Source organism: Hibiscus syriacus, unplaced genomic scaffold (genome assembly GCF_006381635.1).
Source record: "Hibiscus syriacus cultivar Baekdansim isolate YM2019G1 unplaced genomic scaffold, ASM638163v2 tig00111330_pilon, whole genome shotgun sequence".
In the NCBI taxonomy this organism is placed as follows: Eukaryota; Viridiplantae; Streptophyta; class Magnoliopsida; order Malvales; family Malvaceae; genus Hibiscus; species Hibiscus syriacus.
This window is the reverse complement of record NW_024063059.1, coordinates 10,663,965-10,682,176: the sequence shown is the minus strand read 5'-3', so window position 1 is coordinate 10,682,176 and position 18,212 is coordinate 10,663,965. Positions and strand designations below refer to the sequence as shown.

At 33.0% G+C, this 18,212-nt stretch overlaps 1 protein-coding gene and 1 long non-coding RNA gene across 5 annotated transcripts; one reads left to right on the top strand and one right to left on the bottom strand.

Annotated features, from left to right (window-relative positions):
• Positions 1 to 3,917: 3,917 nt before the first annotated feature.
• LOC120158657 (protein phosphatase inhibitor 2-like) lies at positions 3,918 to 16,347 on the bottom strand. 4 transcript variants are annotated; one of them, XM_039169466.1, is made up of 4 exons: positions 16,308 to 16,347; positions 15,448 to 15,570; positions 15,122 to 15,286; positions 3,918 to 4,156 (listed from the first exon to the last, which is right to left on the bottom strand). In XM_039169466.1, the coding sequence occupies exons 2-4, from the start codon at positions 15,551 to 15,553 to the stop codon at positions 3,933 to 3,935; spliced, it is 495 nt and encodes a 164-aa protein (XP_039025397.1). In that variant the 5' UTR covers positions 15,554 to 15,570; positions 16,308 to 16,347; the 3' UTR covers positions 3,918 to 3,932. The 4 variants fall into 4 exon arrangements, with proteins under 4 accessions (XP_039025397.1, XP_039025399.1, XP_039025400.1 ...); XM_039169468.1 differs by lacking the exon at positions 16,308 to 16,347 and having other exon boundaries at positions 15,454 to 15,823; XM_039169469.1 differs by lacking the exon at positions 16,308 to 16,347 and having other exon boundaries at positions 15,122 to 15,283; positions 15,454 to 15,823.
• On the top strand, positions 13,291 to 14,196 carry LOC120158659. Its single transcript, XR_005519260.1, has 2 exons — positions 13,291 to 13,558; positions 13,877 to 14,196. It is a non-coding gene; the product is annotated as an uncharacterized LOC120158659 (long non-coding RNA).
• Positions 16,348 to 18,212: the final 1,865 nt, after the last annotated feature.

The following is an 18,212-nucleotide window of genomic DNA, read 5'->3' as shown; positions in this document are numbered from 1 at the left end:
TGATTTTTCTTTTTGTTTTAATTAGATTACACTATCGATATAACTTGAGTATTTTAAACGCTTTTACATCACAAAACAATTTTATCATTTCATTACTCAAGAATTTACTACATATTTAATTTAGGGTAAAGTATAGTAATGGTCACTGAACTTTTCTAAAGTCCCCCAACATTTAGTCCGTTTGCAATATGGTCCCCAACAGTTACGTCGAGGACCATATTACAAACGAACTAAATGTTGAGGGACCATATTGCAAACAGACTAAATGTTCAGTGATTCAAACACAATTATATATTTCAAAAGACCCAGATTCATGTCCTATCTTTCTCGCCTTCTTAATGATTCTATAACACTTATCTTGAATGTTAAAAGAATCGACACTTATGTTAAATTTTAACGGCAAGTGACTTGATTATATATAATTAAATAATTAGGTGATCTGATGGATAAAATTAAAAAAAATCAATGATTAAAGTAAAAGAATTAAATAATTAAATGATCAATGTTAAAGAATCAACACTTATGTTAAATGTTAATGGTAAGTGACTTGATTAGATATAATTAAATAATTAGGTGATCTGATGAATAAAATTGAAAAATCAATTATTAAAATAAAATAATTAAATGATTAAATGATCAATGTTACAATTTACCCTAATTAATAATTCAACTCCAATTGCTATTTTATTAATTTATTTTTAAAATAATTATCCAGATGCGTACTATTTATGTTTATCATTATGATAATAAGCACTTATAACTTTAAGAGAAAAAATACAAATGTCTAATTATATTGACATGATATGTTAAAATTTATCTATTGAGTGATTTTAATGACTAAAATTATTGTTATTCTTTTGAGATTTTGAACTCGAGCAACTGCAATGTTGTTCTTTTGAGATTTTGAGTTCGAGTAACTGCGTTTGCAAGATATGTGTGCCTTGTTAATGATTAAGAAATATTATGAATCAATACTACTTTGTCAAAAGTTCGGGATTACAAGTAGTATATGTTTTGAATTTTTTAGTCAATTAACAACTGACCTATCTTGTGACCACAACTATTTAACTCAAACCCTCTAAGAAGAACAATGTTTCTTTTTATCATTGAGACTAGTCAATAATATCTTTAAACACATTGGTTTTAATTAAGAAAATAAAGAAATAAAAACATTGGCCTATAACTTTAGAAAGTATGATTAAAGAAAAAATATATTTTCACTTGTATATTGTTAGAGGGATTGTCTCACCTTTATCAGCATGGCTTGTGAATACATTCTGTATTTACCTGGTTTTTCCTCTTATATGTAAACAACAAAATACCATATGAGATCTTTGTTTATAAAGTTTCTTTTGAAAGAGTGTCACAAAAAATATCAATGAAATTGAAAAGAAAAAGGGTCCGGATGCGTTTGGTGAAGGTGGCAAAGTGGGTTTGCAGTATGACAATCACATGGCCTTTGCCTAGGGTAGTATACGTGTGTCTACGGATCAAGAAGAGATATTATAAGCATATATTATTTTATAATCATCCATACTATTAAAAAATAAATGCACGGTAAACTATCAAAATGGTTGTTTTCATTTTATAAATGTTTACTTTTATTTATATAATTCTATAAAATAAAATCTTGATTATTTATATTATCTATTTATAATATTGTAGTCATTCGAACATTATATATAATTAGTTTGATGATGTATCATTTTAGTAAAAGAGATTAATTATTTAATTTAAAAAATATTAATTTAATTTCAAATTCTAGATAAAATACTAATCTTGTCCTTAAAATTTAGATAAAATATTAAGGTTTAATAAAAATTTTAGTTCTTGAACTATACCTCAAAATATGATTTGGTACCTAAAGATTTTTTTTTTGCTAACAATAGGTGTTTAACGTTTTCACCGTTACACTTTTAGGTATTTACCGTTATATTTTTAATTTTAAAATTTTTAACAATAAAAATATTAATTTTAAAAAGAAAAAAGAAAAATAAAAAATCCCTCCCCTCATCGTCCCTCTCCCTCCCATCCCCTACCGCCAACGATAAAGGATCACCATCAGTCGAGTTTTGTTTGAAGCAGAACGAGGAACTCAACAACGACAGTCGTGTAACGTACGAATGACTGTTGCCGTCAACATTGTCGGAAAACAAAAACGAAAAACCTAGAAATCTGGCGACATTCACAACATTTTACACGATGAATGATGTAGTTTCATGGTGGGTGGGATTGAGTTTTAATCGCGGCAACGAGACGGTTCTGATGGTGTTAACAGTGACGGTCACGGACCGACAACGACCAATTGACGTGCGGAAGATATAAAATTGGAGTTTTTTAAAATTATAATATTAAGTTTTTTAAATAAAAATAAATTTTAAAATTTTGTATACATGACATGTGTTAGGTAACAATAAAATTTAACGACGTTATGATATAAACACATAAAAATGTAACGTTTAAAACATTAGACATTTATTATTAACAAAAAAGGTTTTTAGACACCAAATCGTGTATTGAAATATAATTTAGAAACTAAAAAAAAATGTATTAAGCTTTCTTATTTAAATCTATCAACCACTAAGTGTTTATTAAAGTGTCTCAATCACTATGTTCTGCATTAATAACGTGGATCGATATAATTCATTTATGGTACATGAAATTTATACATCTAATTGCATCAAATGTTATCCAAATTAGCAAATGTAGGCAAATAATTTGTTGCCGCGAACAAAGCGAGGGGATTCACCCCCGTAAATATCTATTTCATAGGACATGCGCCGGCAATTTTTTTTTTTACACTTTAAAGTATATGAGAAATTATTTTTTGAAGTAAAGTATTTATTACAATGTTTATTAAAAGTCGTCTAGAATATACAACGGCTTCTGAAAGTCATTTAAAATATAATTTTTTTATATTCACACACACATATATATATATAATAGGGATAATCAAGTGATACTGTAACAATCGTCTGATGAGTTAAACATTTTCTAGAATACATATAATCCAAGTGACTTTCAATGAATACTTTAATAAAAATCCTAATTGAAAAGAATAATTTTTACCCTATATGATCAAAAAAAAATTCTAGCACATTATTAGAACAATTTTGCCTAATTTGCCATCAACGTTTTAAAGGACTGAAGTGTACACCAATGGTAGGAGGCTAAAACCGCTGGGCCGAATGCAAACATGTCTGGGTATTTAAGCTTTGCTGACCGCTGTTTTCTGAACTGGTTTAAGTTGTCGATCAAATCCTTGAGACATATCATAAATAAGTATATTAAGTATATTATTCTTTTAATAGTCTAAAGTATTTACAAGATAATGTTTGTTTAAAAATTTTATTAGTTATTAATAATGGACATACCGTATATACACAACTATTCGAACCCATGTATTCTAGAGAAAATATTTTTTTTTGCCATTGAAACTACTTGATGAATTTAAGGATGCAAATTCAAGTGTACTAAAAAAACATACATTATCCTCGGATTGATTACTCATTACACAAAAAATATAATCAATAAAATATTAATATTTGATTTGGTAACATTCCAACTGAATTTGTAACGTTAATTTGGTTAAAAATAGCAAAAGAAAACGTGTTTAGATCTTCAGTACCACTCATCAGTTTTAAGCCCAGATGATATTATCAACCATGCGATTTGTCAATAAACACAAATATTAATCAGGGTGACATTGTTTCAAAAACCTTGCCCCTATCTTATTCGTTATAGACCCAAAAAATAGAAATGCTGTAAGAGTTAATACAAACATGCCAAATTAGGGAAAGTTATATACAGGTCTAAGTCAAAAACTGGAAAAATACATGGCCAATATTTTCCTTGGCACCAAAATAGCATCAACCCGCCACAAGGATGGTCAACAGAGTCAGCTTACAGGTCCCGACAATGATCGGATGACTTCACAATCCATTAGTTGGACCTGCAGAAGATTTTTGAGGCACAGTTGCAGTGCTTACTTCCATTTCCATGTCTTTGACACTAGAGCTTAATGAATACGATGGATCACCTTCCGCATCATCATCTTCGTCCTCAAGGAAAGAACCTTTGCTTCGCAATTCCTTTATCTTCAAAAACTCATCATAGTGGGCTTTTCTAAGTTCCTGAAAACTCATACCACTCCGATCTGTTTCGGCAGAAGAAGCTTAAAACAACCAACCATAGATTGAGCACAAGACAGCAAATCAAAAACAAAGTAATCAACCAAAAGACGTAACGTGGATTGGGAATTTGGACGTGAATGAGCAATGTTGAACCTTCTCTGAGTGGAACCGAGTAAATGTATGATTTGAGACATCTTATTTGTTTCTGTTTAATTGCTAAATAATTGAAATAGCAGTAGAGAAAACCAAGGGGAAATGGCACGACAAGATGACAATTCCTAGCTATAAGGAAAACCAAGCTGTAAGCCTTTTATTGACGTTCAAGGTTGTGAATCTTTCAACCAGGTACAACAGTGGGTAAATCCTGAGTGTCAACTATTTTTTTAGAAACAATTAAATATTATTTTAAAAAATAATTATAACTTTTATTTGGAAAAATTTGTGATTTTGAATTGATTTGGATTAAATCGAAAGGGAGTCGCCATCAATATTTGAGTTAGGTAGGTCGAATACCTAAAAACGTCTTTTAAAAACAATTTTAAGAAATATCGTTTTAAGACAAAAATTTGGTATGCTTTTACCAAAGACTCAATTTTACGAGTTAGAGAGTTGATTACGCGTGGGGAATTATAAACACCCCCACAATGCCCAAAAATTGGTACTAAATCGTTTACATGTTGTCGTAATGGCGGAAATTATGAATTCACATCGATAATTAAAATTATGATTCATTTACTAAAGTTAATTAATTTGCTTCGAATTATTATTATTAGGGAAAATTCTTTAACTTGAAAAGAAATCTTGAGATTAGCAATCCTCCATTGGGAAAGTTATATCGTCTATTTCTTATCTATAAAGAATATTCCCTCCTCGATAAAAAATGTGTATCGAATATAAACTAAAAATTGATATTTGCGTAAAATTACATAAATTGTTATTTAAAGAAAAATGCATTACATTATTTGAATTAAAACAAATTAATCAGCGCTAAAAATAACTTCAATTTGTTTCAAACTCTCATTTCGTTCGAACGTCGTATCGGATTGCAACACTTCGATCAAGTGATACTTTCCACGCCCATTTTACAAATATAGCTCTTGAAATATTTGAGCAAGTGACATTTAACAAACTATTAAATAAAATAGCATTTAATAATAAGTTAAAAAATATGTACTTTACTTTACTACATAAAACACATAAATATCCATACACATAAACATATAAATCTAAATATTTAAAATAGCATAACATGCATAATAATGTATATAACAAAAATACACCGATCTTAAAGTGTGTAATGTGCAATAAATAAATAAAATAGATATCAAACCAACAAATCAACAGGGGCTAGACAGGTAATAATCCATTTATATTTTTAAGCTGGAACAATGATTAATTTACAAATACTGAAATACAAAAGGGACTGATAACCTAAATAAACCAAAATCAAACGAATAATAAACACAAATGACTAATATGAAATAAAAACAACCTACTGGATCAATCGAAATATTTAACCAAAACATTAAAACATATACATGATGACTAAAACATAAAAATGGAAACATAAAAGGCTCGAATAAAAAATATCCCATTTCAATTCAGATCAAAATACCATATTACAAACTCAGGGGGCTAAACTCACAATTTTCCCCTAATATAAGAAAAACACAAGATTAATGGGTGAAAAATGACACCGTTTTGTGCGTAGTACATAAGGCCAAATAAGGCCAAATTCGGCCATAAATCTCATTTATTTCATTTCTTCAAAAATAGAAAGAGAGAGAGAGAGAGAGAGAGAGAGACTCTCATCGGAGAAGGGAGAGTTGACCACCGCCAACGACGTACGATGATTGGAGAGAGAAAACCACCAAAAGCTTATTCCCTTCACCCCTAATCCGATTCCCAACACCTTATACCCTAAAAACAACCCTAGAAACCCATATCTAAGCCCTTTACCTCTCGAAGACTTTGTAAACTGATGGTTTTTGGACTTCCCCACTGGCTACGAACCAAGGTATGAACCTTCTCACTCTCTACTTTCTTCAGTTTTTCCTCTGTTTCATCTTTGTTGTTTTTTTTTTAATTTCGAATATGATTTTTGTTGGTTTTTTTTTTGTTTTCTTGCTCTATTTTTTTCCTCTGATTTTTCTCTCTCAAACCCTGAATGGTTTCCTTAATCTCTCTCTATTTTTCTCTTTCTTTTTAATTTATATCCATGCATGTGTGATATTTGTGATGGATTTTTTGTCCTTTAATCTGATGCTGCTACATGACTAAATCTCATCGGGAAACTGTTTTTTTGTTTTGTTCTTAATTTTTTAGCTTTTCTGACTTTGGTGTGACTTTCTATCACTGTTGATGAGGGTGGCGGCTCTGAGATGGTCGAAGGTGGCATCAACAGCGTTTAGGCGGCGACAATTTATAAGGGTTAGGGTTTTAGACCCTAAATGGCCATTGATCTAGACCATTGGATAAGTCTATATCAGACAGCCCCTGATGGTGCAGTGCTGGGGCAGAGATGGGAAACCCTAGCGGGTATGGGTCTGGAGCTAGGTCGTTTCGGGTCGGCCGGTTTCATATTGGGCTGCTGGATTGGGATGTAATCTGGCTTGGGGATTGGGCTTACAACAAAATATGTAAAATGTAAATAATAATAATAATAATAATAATTTTTAGACCCGGATAAAAATGGGTGTCTACGGCTGTCCCTCATTGCACATTCTTGTGTTAACAAGAATAGGGCAAAGACGAAAAATACAACCAGTTTTTGTCTGGTTCTCTTTTTTGCTTTGAAAATTTGATATGTTTGTTGTTGGGGACAACATTGCACATACGTGATGAAGAGTTCTGGTCGTCTAAGGATGACACGGCTCCTACGTGATGAAAAGATCTGGTTGATGGATGACATAGTTCCTACGTAATGAGGACGGTTGACCATCTTTAGGAAGGGTAGTAACATGGTTCCTACACGATGAAGATGGCTGGTTATCTAGGGGTAACACCACTCCTACGTGATGAGGAGGTCTGGTCGGTAGATGACACGGTTCCTACGTGATGAGGACGATATGCCATCTTTAGGGATGATAACATGGTTCCTACGTGATGAGGATGATTGATTATTTAAGGGTGACATGACTCCTACGTGATGAGGAGATCTGGTTGATGGATGACACGGTTTCTACGCGATGAGGACGGTAAGCCATCTTTAGGGATGATGTTTTAAGAGAAACTGTCTCAGGAGAGACAAAACTTGTTTCAAGGGAAACAGACTCAAAGATTTTTTTTTTTATTTCAAGAGAAATTGTCTCAAGAGAGATAAAACTTTGTTTCAAGAGAAACAGACTCAAAGTTTTTTATTTCAAAAGAAATTGTCTCAAGAGAGATAAAACTTTGTTTCGAGGGAAACAAACTCAAAAACTTTTGTTTCAAGAGAAACTCTCTCAAGAGAGACAAAACTTTGTTTTAAGAGAAACAGACTCAAAGATTTTATTTCAAAAGAAACTGTCTCAAGAGAGACAAAACTTTGTTTCATGGGAAACAAACTCAAAGATTGTTTTTGTTTAAAGAGAAACTGTCTCAAGAGAGACAAAACTTTGTTTCACGGGAAACAATCTCGAAGGTTGATGTTTCACAAGAAACTGTCTCAAGGGAGACAAAATTTGTTTCAAGAGAAACATACTCAAAGATTATAAATTTTGTTTCCAGTGAAACAACTTTAGAAGAAAATATGTCTTTAGCGAGACAATGCTTTGTTTCGAGAGAAACAATCTCAAAGGCGATAAATAATCTACTTGTTCCTGCATGTGGAGGAAAGGCCTTCAGAAGATCTGATCGTTCACTTCAGGATGTTGAATCTCCAAAGATGCCCCAATATTCATCATTTCTTTCTTCAACACTGATTCTAAGCACGACCTTTGTGTTTGAGAGCCACATCTCAACTACCAAGATCCACTCAAGAGAGATTGTCTTGTTTGAAAAACGTTTTTCTTTTTCTTTTATTTTCAAAAGTTTGAAAATTCAATTAAAAGGATGTTGAAAAATGTTTAATCAAAGATTTTGAAAATATTGCCCATTTCATGGTTTTACAATTGAGGTAAATCATAAAACAAGAGTTCATTGGATATTAAAGAATTAATTACACATTTAATCCTTCAATAAATTATAGCCAATTTTACAAGTGTCAAGATTAATGCTATTTTTGAGGTATGGTTAAGTAAGGAAAGGATAAAAAAGTCTCAGGTTATTGTCTTTGGTCAAAGGTTTTGAATTCTTGTTTCTCTGACATTCACTGATCTGATAGGGTAGCTTGTATGCTCCTCTACTGGAAGTGTTCTCTGACTCCCAGCTCTCATGATCATATTCGGGTGTGCGATGCCTTATCAAGGGATTTGTGAGATCACCTTCTATGCAACAGTTGCACAGTTTTTTATATTCAAGTTGTCTTTTCAGGTTTTCAACTCGAATCCTCCTTTGGTTTCAAGACATTATTCAGAATTTATGTCTTGAACCCCCATTTGTTATTATTTTTTCATCTATCATGCATTAAAGATTTTACAAAACCTTTTGTAAATAAAAGATTAATCCTGATGGGAAGGATGAAATCTGAAGATAGTCTCTTCTGTTTAGAAATCCATGTATAATTAGAAGGGACTTTTTAGGCACATAATGTAGGATGTGGTTCACGGTTATGAAAGAAAGGAATAAAAGGCACAAAAAAGTGTTTAAAGGTTATTGAACCAAGCATCAATTCATTCTAATGCCTTTAATCTTGTCTTGCTCGTTTTGAATCTGCTCGTATGTGTCTTATATTTTCTCTTGATGTTTTATGATATTCCGATGAATTGATTCTGGAATGATTGTGCTTGATCAATCTTATGGTTTGAAGCTTGATGCGTCATTTGACTCGAGGGACTCTTTGCATGTTCTTCTTGTTTTGTTTTTGCTCTTTGCTCTTTGCTTTTTCTTTTGCTCTTTTTTCTTTACTTTTTTCTTTGCTTTTTTTTTCTTTTTGTTTTTTTTCTCTTTGCTTTTTTTCTCTTTGCTTTGATTTGATCTTCACACTTTGCATTCGGTTCACCTTTCGGTATCTTATCATGATTGATGGTCTTCAATCATGCGAGAAAATTTTCTTCACCTTACCCTCTAATGTGGAGGGTGATCCTTGGTTAGGGTTGAACCAGAAGAAAACATAATTTAGGCTCAAAGGGGACACAAGGGATATATTTTCTCCTTTTGTGAAGGGATAATGAAATAAAATCGTTCATCATTTCATACAAAGAAATCCTTGCAAAAGAGGTATCCCTAGGGGGATAGATTTTCAAGATTAATTTTTATTCACTTGAAAACAATGTAATTAATGCATGATAAAATTATTTTGAATTAATTTTTTTATTTTTTCTTCTTGCTTCTAACATGTCTCAATTGTTCAGGCTTATCTTCCGGATATTCGAGATACACCACATTGTGTCTTCTTGTAGGAAGGTTTACGTTCAAGTGAACATCTTGTACTCAATGTCTTCAGGTTTTATTGGTAGAAAAATACCAGTTTTGCGTCTAAGAAGATGATAGTGACTTTATTGGCTCAACGAAAGATATGAGTATGACTTTTTGTGTCTTGAAAAGATAAAGGCAATGTTTTAAGGTCTCAAAGAGAGGAAATGTCAAAATTTGGTTCTTTGGTAGTGACCATGAATTATTTCGGGTAAAGAATCGAGAGATTTTATTTCTGGTTTAAGAAGGGATATGAAAGGTCTAATCTTGCCATATGTCAAAAACATAATTCTTGAAGAATTAAGAGAATTCATAATTCATTTGATATTCGAAGAACTAAAGATTAAAACTCATTCAATTATTCAACCTTAGAAGGTAATATAAATTCAATCATTAGAAGATTAAAAATATTTAAGAAAATATTAAGGACAAAACAAAAACAAGTTCAAACAAAACAATGCTCTTAATGCAAGTGATAGATGCAACACCCCGTCATTCTTTGATTATCCATGCCCCCGAATCAATCAGATTCTGGATCTTGCGCTTCAGTACCTTACAATTCTTAGCAGAATGTCATGAGCTTCTTATGTGATAACTGCATGTGGTATCAACATCGTAGCCCTCAGGATATGGGGACTCTATTCTCAGATCATCCTGGAAAGCTCAGCCATATGACCGGCTGAATAGGCTCCCACCGTACTGTTTTCAGCTTCTTCCTCTAATTGTTCAAATCTTGTTCCTATTCTCAATGTGGTATCACGTGATCAGGACAACTATCATCTAATTCTCCATGAATTAATTTCATGTTTTCATGAATGATACATGTGAAAATGCTTAAAAAAATGAAATGCAGATGCAAAATGCAAAGATGCAAAAAGATTGATCCCAACGATGAATATCATAGAACAATTTTCACCAGAAATAAAAGCCTTCACATTACAAGACAATCCACTTTACAGAAATGCCTTCGCTTAGATGTTCAGTCTGAAGTGGATCACTACTTCGTCTCGGATCTTCTTCCTTGAAAATAATACCACTCAAATACTCTGTAACCTAACTCCGTTAATGCCCCGACGGTGCTGAAGTCAGTGCGTCGCTCCTTGATGGTTAGTGATGGAATAATCGTAGATAATACTCTACTACTGGATTACTCCTAGGATCATTGGATCATCATTTCAGTCTCGAATATTGCACTATCTTCGAGCAAGTCTCATTCTTGTATTCTGAACTTCTTTTAGCCCTCAGTGCATGTCTGTGTATACGACTGCTTGATTGAAAACTTTTACCTCTTCTTGTGAAAAAAATTTCTCGAATATCCCCTTACAGATCAACACTTTCACATTATGTTATGCTAATGAAATGCGATGAAAAAATGATGAAAAATGATACAAACAAAAGAAAAGAAATAAATTAGTACAAGTAAGATAATTGATACAATGAAAATATATTATCTACAGATAAATATAACACTTACCCAATCATGATATATACCCGAGCATGCTTTCAATAGATAACAATCCTACCCGGACATGTTTTCTACCAACAGTGATTTATTTTCAAGAAATTGATCCTAATCGCATGGTATCTAGTTCGCATGTTGTTATTCAACAGAATTTAAAGCAAAATGAAAGGTTCAGAAACGCTCCTCCTTTGTGTACACTTATTTTGGGTACCTACTGACGGACATAAGTTCGGTATGGCTATATCTAGGGTGACTATTCTACTGTTCACTATATGCATAGTTTCGGCTCTATGAGAACAGGGTACTCAAATCGTCCTTGATGTCGGTGCCTCATTGGGCTGCCAAACCCTCGATCCTCGCCCATTATAGGTTTCGAACTGAACGAGTTCAGTTTGAGGGAATTTACTGCCTTATACTCATACGGGGAATAAATCCCTACGAAGGTATAAGGTATGTATCCCATGGGTTATTTGCCAAAACTCATACGAAGAATAAATTCTTACGAGAGTAAAACATTCACCCTGACTTATTTGGATCGAAGCTCGGGTCTAGAGCTTATGTTATGAAAATGCACGTGATGTGTGAGAGGAGGAACATACAAACCTTTGCCTCTAAAGAAAAAGAAAACTCTCAAGAGAGAGACTTGAACACTGCTGAAAATAAAGATTTTAAAAAAATTAGTATCAGAATTAAAAATGAAGAAATTAAAAAACCTCAATAAATGGATCATAAGTTAGCCATAGACTCGAACTTATAATTTTCACCACTACGACAATGTGTAAGCGACTTACAGCCTGACTCTCTAAAAAAAGTTCCCAGTGGAGTCGCCAAGCTATCATAACTATTTTTTAGAAACAATTAAATATTATTTTAAAAAATTATGACTTTTATTTGGAAATATTGGAGATTTTGAATTGATTTGGATTAAATCGAAAGGGATTCGCCATCGACCTTTGAGTTAGGTAGGTTGAATACCTAAAAACGTCTTTTAAAAACAATTTTAAGAAAAATCGTTTTTAAGACAAAATTTGGTATGCGTTTACCAAAAACTCAATTTTACGAGTCCGGGAGTCGATTACTCGTGGGGAAGGATAAGTACCCCCACAACGCCAAAAAATTGGTACTGAATCGCTTACACGTTGTTGTAATGGCGGAAATTATGAATTCACATAAATAATTAAAATTATGATCCATTTACTAAAGTTAATTAATTTGCTTTGAATTATTATTAATAGGAAAAATTCTTTAACTTGAAAAGAAATCTCGAGATTAGCAATCCTCCATCGGGAAATCTATCTCGCCCATTTCTTATCTATAAAGAATATTCCTACCTCGATAAAAAAATGTGAATCGAATATAAACTAAAAATTGACATTTACGAAAAATTACATAAATTGCTATTTAAAGAAAATTGCATTGCATTATTTGAATTAAAAGAAATTAATTAGCGTTAAAAATAACTTCAATTTGTTTCAAGATCTCATTTCGTTCGAACGACATATCAGATAGCAACACTTCGATCAAGTGATATTTTTCACGCCCGTTCTACAAATACAACTCTTGAAATATTTGAGCAAGTGACATTTAACAAACTATTAAATAAAATAGGATTTAATAATAAGTTAAAAAATATGTACTTAACTTTACTACATAAAACACATAAATATCCATACACATAAAAATATACATCTAAATATTTAAAATAACATAACATGCATAATAATGTATATAACAAAAATACATACACCGATCTTAAAGTGTGTAATGTGCAAAACTAACAAAGCAACAGAGGCTAGACATGTAATAATCTATTTATATTTTTAAGCTGAAACAATGATTAATTTACAAATACTGAAATACAAAAGGGACTGATAGCCTAAATAAACTAAAATCAAACGAATATTAAACACAAAAGACTAATATGAAATAAAAACAACCTACTGTATCAATTGAAATATTTAACCAAAACATTAAAGCATATACATGATGACTAAAACATAAAAATGGAAACATAAAAGGCTCAAATACAAAATATCCCATTTTAATTCAGATCAAAATACCATATTACAAATTTAGGGGGCTAAACTCACAATTTTCCCCTAATATAAGAAAAACACAGGATTAATGGGTGAAAAACGACATTGTTTCGTGCGCAGTACATAAGGATAAAATCAGGCCAAATTCGGCTATAAATTACATTTCTCTACTTTCTTTAGAAAAGTGAGAGAGAGCTCTCTCTCAACTCTCTCATCGGGGAAGGGAGAGTTGGCAACCGCCAGCGACCATCACGACGGCGGACGGTGGCCGGAGAGAGAGAAAGCCACCAAAAGCTTTCTCCCTTCGCCCCTAACTCGATTCCTAACACATTATACTCTAAAAACATCCTTAGGAACCCAGATCTAAGCCCTTCACCTCTCGAAGACTTTGTAAACTAGTGGCTTTTGGGCTTCCCCACTGGCTGCGAACTAAGGTATGAACCTTCTCACTCTCTACTTTCTTCTGTTTTTCCTTTGTTTCCTCTTTGTTGTTTTTTTATTTCGAATATGATTTTTGTTATTTTTTTTGTTTTCTTGCTCTATTTTTTCCCTCTGATTTTTCTCTATCAAACCCCGAATGGTTTCCCTGATCTCTCTCTATTTTTCTCTTTCTTTTTGATTTATATCCATGCATGTGTAATCTTTGTGATTGATTTTTTGTCCTTTAATATGATGCTCCTACATGGCTAAATCTTCTCGAGAAACTGTTTTTTTGATTTGTTCTTAATTTTTTTTTGCTTTTCTGATATTAGTGTGACTTTCTGTCACTGTTGATGAGGGTGGCGGCTCTGAGACGGTCGGAGGTGGCAGCAGCAGCATTCAGGTGGTGACAGTCTACAAAGGTTAGGGTTTTACCCTAACCGTTGGATGGGTCCAGATCAGACGGTCCCCTGATGGTACGGTGCTGGGGCAGAGAAGGGAAACCCTACCGGGTCTAGGTCTATAACTGGGTCGGTTCGGGTCGATCGGTTTCATATTAGGCAGCTTAGGGATTGGGCCTACAACAAAATATGTAAAATGTAAAATGTAAATTAAAATAATAATAATAATAATATAATTAATAATATTTTTTAGACCCGGACAAAAACGGGTTTAAACAATCAACTTCCGACCAAATAAAAAAAAAGAATTACTTTCTTGAAATGATACTTTTACAAGGTAAAACAACAAAGGGTACGACTAGGCAAGTGAGCTAGCACAAATTAATTTGGTTTCCCCTCAAATTCCAAAGAATTCCACCATAGCCTGGATGGCCATCCTCAATAGTTTGCTTACTTAAGATGTGTTAGTCTGTAGGGGAAAGAGCATAAATGGTTCTTGTGTGTTCTGCCAGGAGCTAGAGACTAGAAATAATCTCTTGTTTGAATGTGCCTTTGCAAGGGAGATATGAGGAGAGATCCTCAGACTAAGTAAGTTGGAAAGGAGTTGGAAACTGGAATCTGGAGCTGGCTAGGATAGTCTCTAAGCTGAAACAAAAAAGGCCTTATTTCGATTGTCCTTAGGCTAGCATAGAGTGCTCACATTTACCTAGTGTGACAGGAAAAAATGACAGTTCACTCGGCAAACAAATTCAGATCAGGAGGCCCTTGCAAAAGTGAAGGAGCTGGTTAAACTTAGATTATCAGGTTCAGGAAAAGTGGTCCAAAAGGCTATTTGATGCATGTGGTATAGTTAGTGCTTAGTAAGAATTTATCAGTGAACTGAAAGTACATTTTGATCTGAAGTGCATATAGTTGGTTCCTTGTCTGATTACAGTTCAATTGCAGAAATATTTCCTTTGCTTTGTTTGTAGATAGTATCTTGCTAGCAGATTGTTTACTTTGTAGCAGCTCTGCTGCTTTTCTGGATAAATGCATATAATTTATTCAAAAGAAGAAAAAAGGAAGAAGATAAACTGATAAACCAGTCATTAGAAATGCTAACCCTCGTAAAGGAAAGTAAAACATTTTTAAATATGCCAAGGGAAAAGGAAAACATAATAACAATGATTAACAAACCTTCTTCGTCAGCCTCATCCTCAGAAGATGTCCAGCCACTAGATTGCCCAGTTGTTTTTCTACTCGAGGAAGCTACATCCTTCAAAACAGAGCGTAATTCCTCAGCATCCATAGTATGACCGATACAATCATTGAAACCATGCCCTACGGGAGACAAAGACCCTACTACCAAGATCCAGTTTACAAGGTGAGAAATGTAATTGGATTTTTAGAATAAAACTCTAACCAAAAGCAGAAAAATATTTAAAACAAAAAAGAACAACACCATTTTTGAATATATACACATTCTATGCATGATATAATAGGCTTATGAAGGTAAACACTACGCATACCATCATCATCATCAATCATGGGGTGGTACGGCGTCTCGGGTTCTGTTATTTTCTGCCTTAACAGGTTTATTTGCTTCGATTTCCACCAGATTGTCCTCATTCCATCTTACACGTCTACTGTTACCCCAACAAAGAATTATTTATTACTTACTAGATCCAAAACACAGCATAGAAAAATGCGACTCTTAAAAAAGAAAGCAAGAAAAATTCTTTCTTCAGTAGTAAATTAAAATAAAAAAGGGAGCATAAAAATGAATAAATATAATGAAAAATGGGAATCTACTACAAAAGCAGCTAATAATAAGACCACTTGACTCAAGAAACTGGATTTGGACTCTAGCCATAGCCTAGAGGTAGTAATACAAGGCTTAATTTTAGATGTGTTTACTAATCGTTCCTTATGACTGCTATATCTACAAAATGCATGTTCACTCATCACATCATATAAATAAATAAAATGGACACATTTATCCCATTTCCACTGGAGAAATAGAGCCATTCACTGATACGTTTTAAGAGCCTTTCTTAACTGAAGAAATACCTCACGAATCCTAATTAATTTGAACAATTTGTATGGTGAAATGTTAGAAAAAACCACCTGGAACTACTTAGCTGAAACCTAAATAGGGAGAATAAAGGCAAAGAACTGAAGCGGAAGAACTTGAAATTGTTGAGAAAAGCAAGAAAATGATTCAAACATGCATCAACTTCATATTAAATGTTATGGCGAAAAATGGTAAAACAATTTTTTTTTTATATAAAATGTTAACATTAACCACCAATCATCCCATTCCATCCCCTTCTAAAATGCAAATGGAAAGGATAAACGAAAAACATGGAAAATTCTGATTTACGTCATCTGGAAAACTCTTTGGGTATAAGCAGCAAGCTTCAAATAGTCCTGATCCACTGAAACATTATAATAATCACTTTATCTACACCAGTACATGGAAAATGAAGCATCCAAAGTCTAGACTATTTGCAAATAAGACAGAGTGATATGATGATTCATACTATAATCAGGCTGTTATTTTATGTAAAGCCCAAGATAACAAGGTAAGAACCAAACCTGAATGAGCTGAAAGGAAAACAATGTTTTGAGTGGATAAAAAATGTGAATTGAGAAATTAGGTACTACCATACTAGAAAACACCAGAGGTCAAGACTCAGATACCGATTTGTGTATGAAGGCTAGCTATTCAAACTCCAGAGAAAAACTATCCAAAACATCATAATAAAAAATGCTAACAGTGCCATGTGTGGGAAAATTACACAGAAGTATTGATGCAGCATCCAAAATTTGTTTAATTTAATTTAGTTATGTGAAAAGGATATTATAGAACTCTTAGTAAGAGTTTTAGTAGAGAGTAAATATGACTTTAGTGATTGTTTTATTATAAATACCGATCGAAGTAATTAAAAAGCACATATAGAATTAATCTATATGCAAAATGGACAATGTCTAAAAGTAGGAATCATCAGAGAATGAAACCGAACTCATGCACATAAATTAGACAACTGAGAAACTGAAAAATCCTAATTAAATGAATGAAATACAACTAATTAAACCTAGAATGAGAAGAACAATGAAGCAAAAGTGTGAAATTGCATAATAAAAAGGAAATCATAATCCATTGAACGAAGTGTAAAGAAAAAAGTAATGCAATCCATTTGATTCATCCAAGGATCCGCCATTCAACTACGTTTGGTTGTTGAGAAAATGAAGGGAAAAGATACAATAAAAGTCTAAAACGGCCACATTAATTCCAACAATCATACACAAATCCAATAAAGAGTTCTCCATTTTTTCCATTTTCACGAAACCGATTTCAAATGGAAAGAAGAAAAACAGAAAGAAATTCGCACCTTTTGATCGCCCTCTTAACAACCAAAGTTGCGCGAAAATGTTGTGTTTGAGCAGGGCCTTCTATTTCTCCCGGCCGTAGATTAGATTTTGTAGATGTTTCCCATTTCTGCCTTCTCGTTTATGTTTTATCCATAAATATCGTTTAGAAATAGAAATCATTTGAACTTTTTTTTTCTTCATTTTTTATTATTTAAATTTAAGTTTAAAAATTGTGTGCAATACCTAATTTAACTAATATTAATATTAAGGAGAAGCATTTATTGAATAATGATTTAAAGGTCAAACCAACTTAGATCTTGCCAGGTAAGAGAGATGGGATCCATTGATAGGGTTGTAAATGAGAGGAGACAGATCGCGAGTTATTCGAGATCGACTCGGTCAAGGCTCGATAAATACTCGGATCGAATGGACTCGACTCGAGCTCGAACTCGACTCGAATTCTTAACGAGCCGAAACGAGCTACTTGATACTCGACTCGAAAAGCTCGTGAGCAGCTTAAAAATATAATATATTAAGATTTTATTTTTTTAAAATAAATTATTAATAATATTAACATTTATGTGTTGTTTTTTAAAAAAAATACAGTAAGATTTTCATGTATTTAAGGTTCAGTTTCGAGTTTGAGGCTTCAATCTAGTTAAGTTTAAGATTTTTTTTTTCATTTTGAGCCTTTTCGAGCTGCTCACGAGCTTCAATTCAGGATTTCGAGTTCGAGTCGAGCTTAAAAATTTTAAGCTCGCGAGATTTCGAGTCGAGTCGAGCTGCATTTCAGAGTTTTCGAGTCGAGTCGAGTTCAGCGATACTCGAGCTCAACTCGGCTCGTTTACACCCCTATCCATTGACGTGGTTCAGGGGCGATACTGCAATACGAAAGCTGAGGTACGGAAGAGGC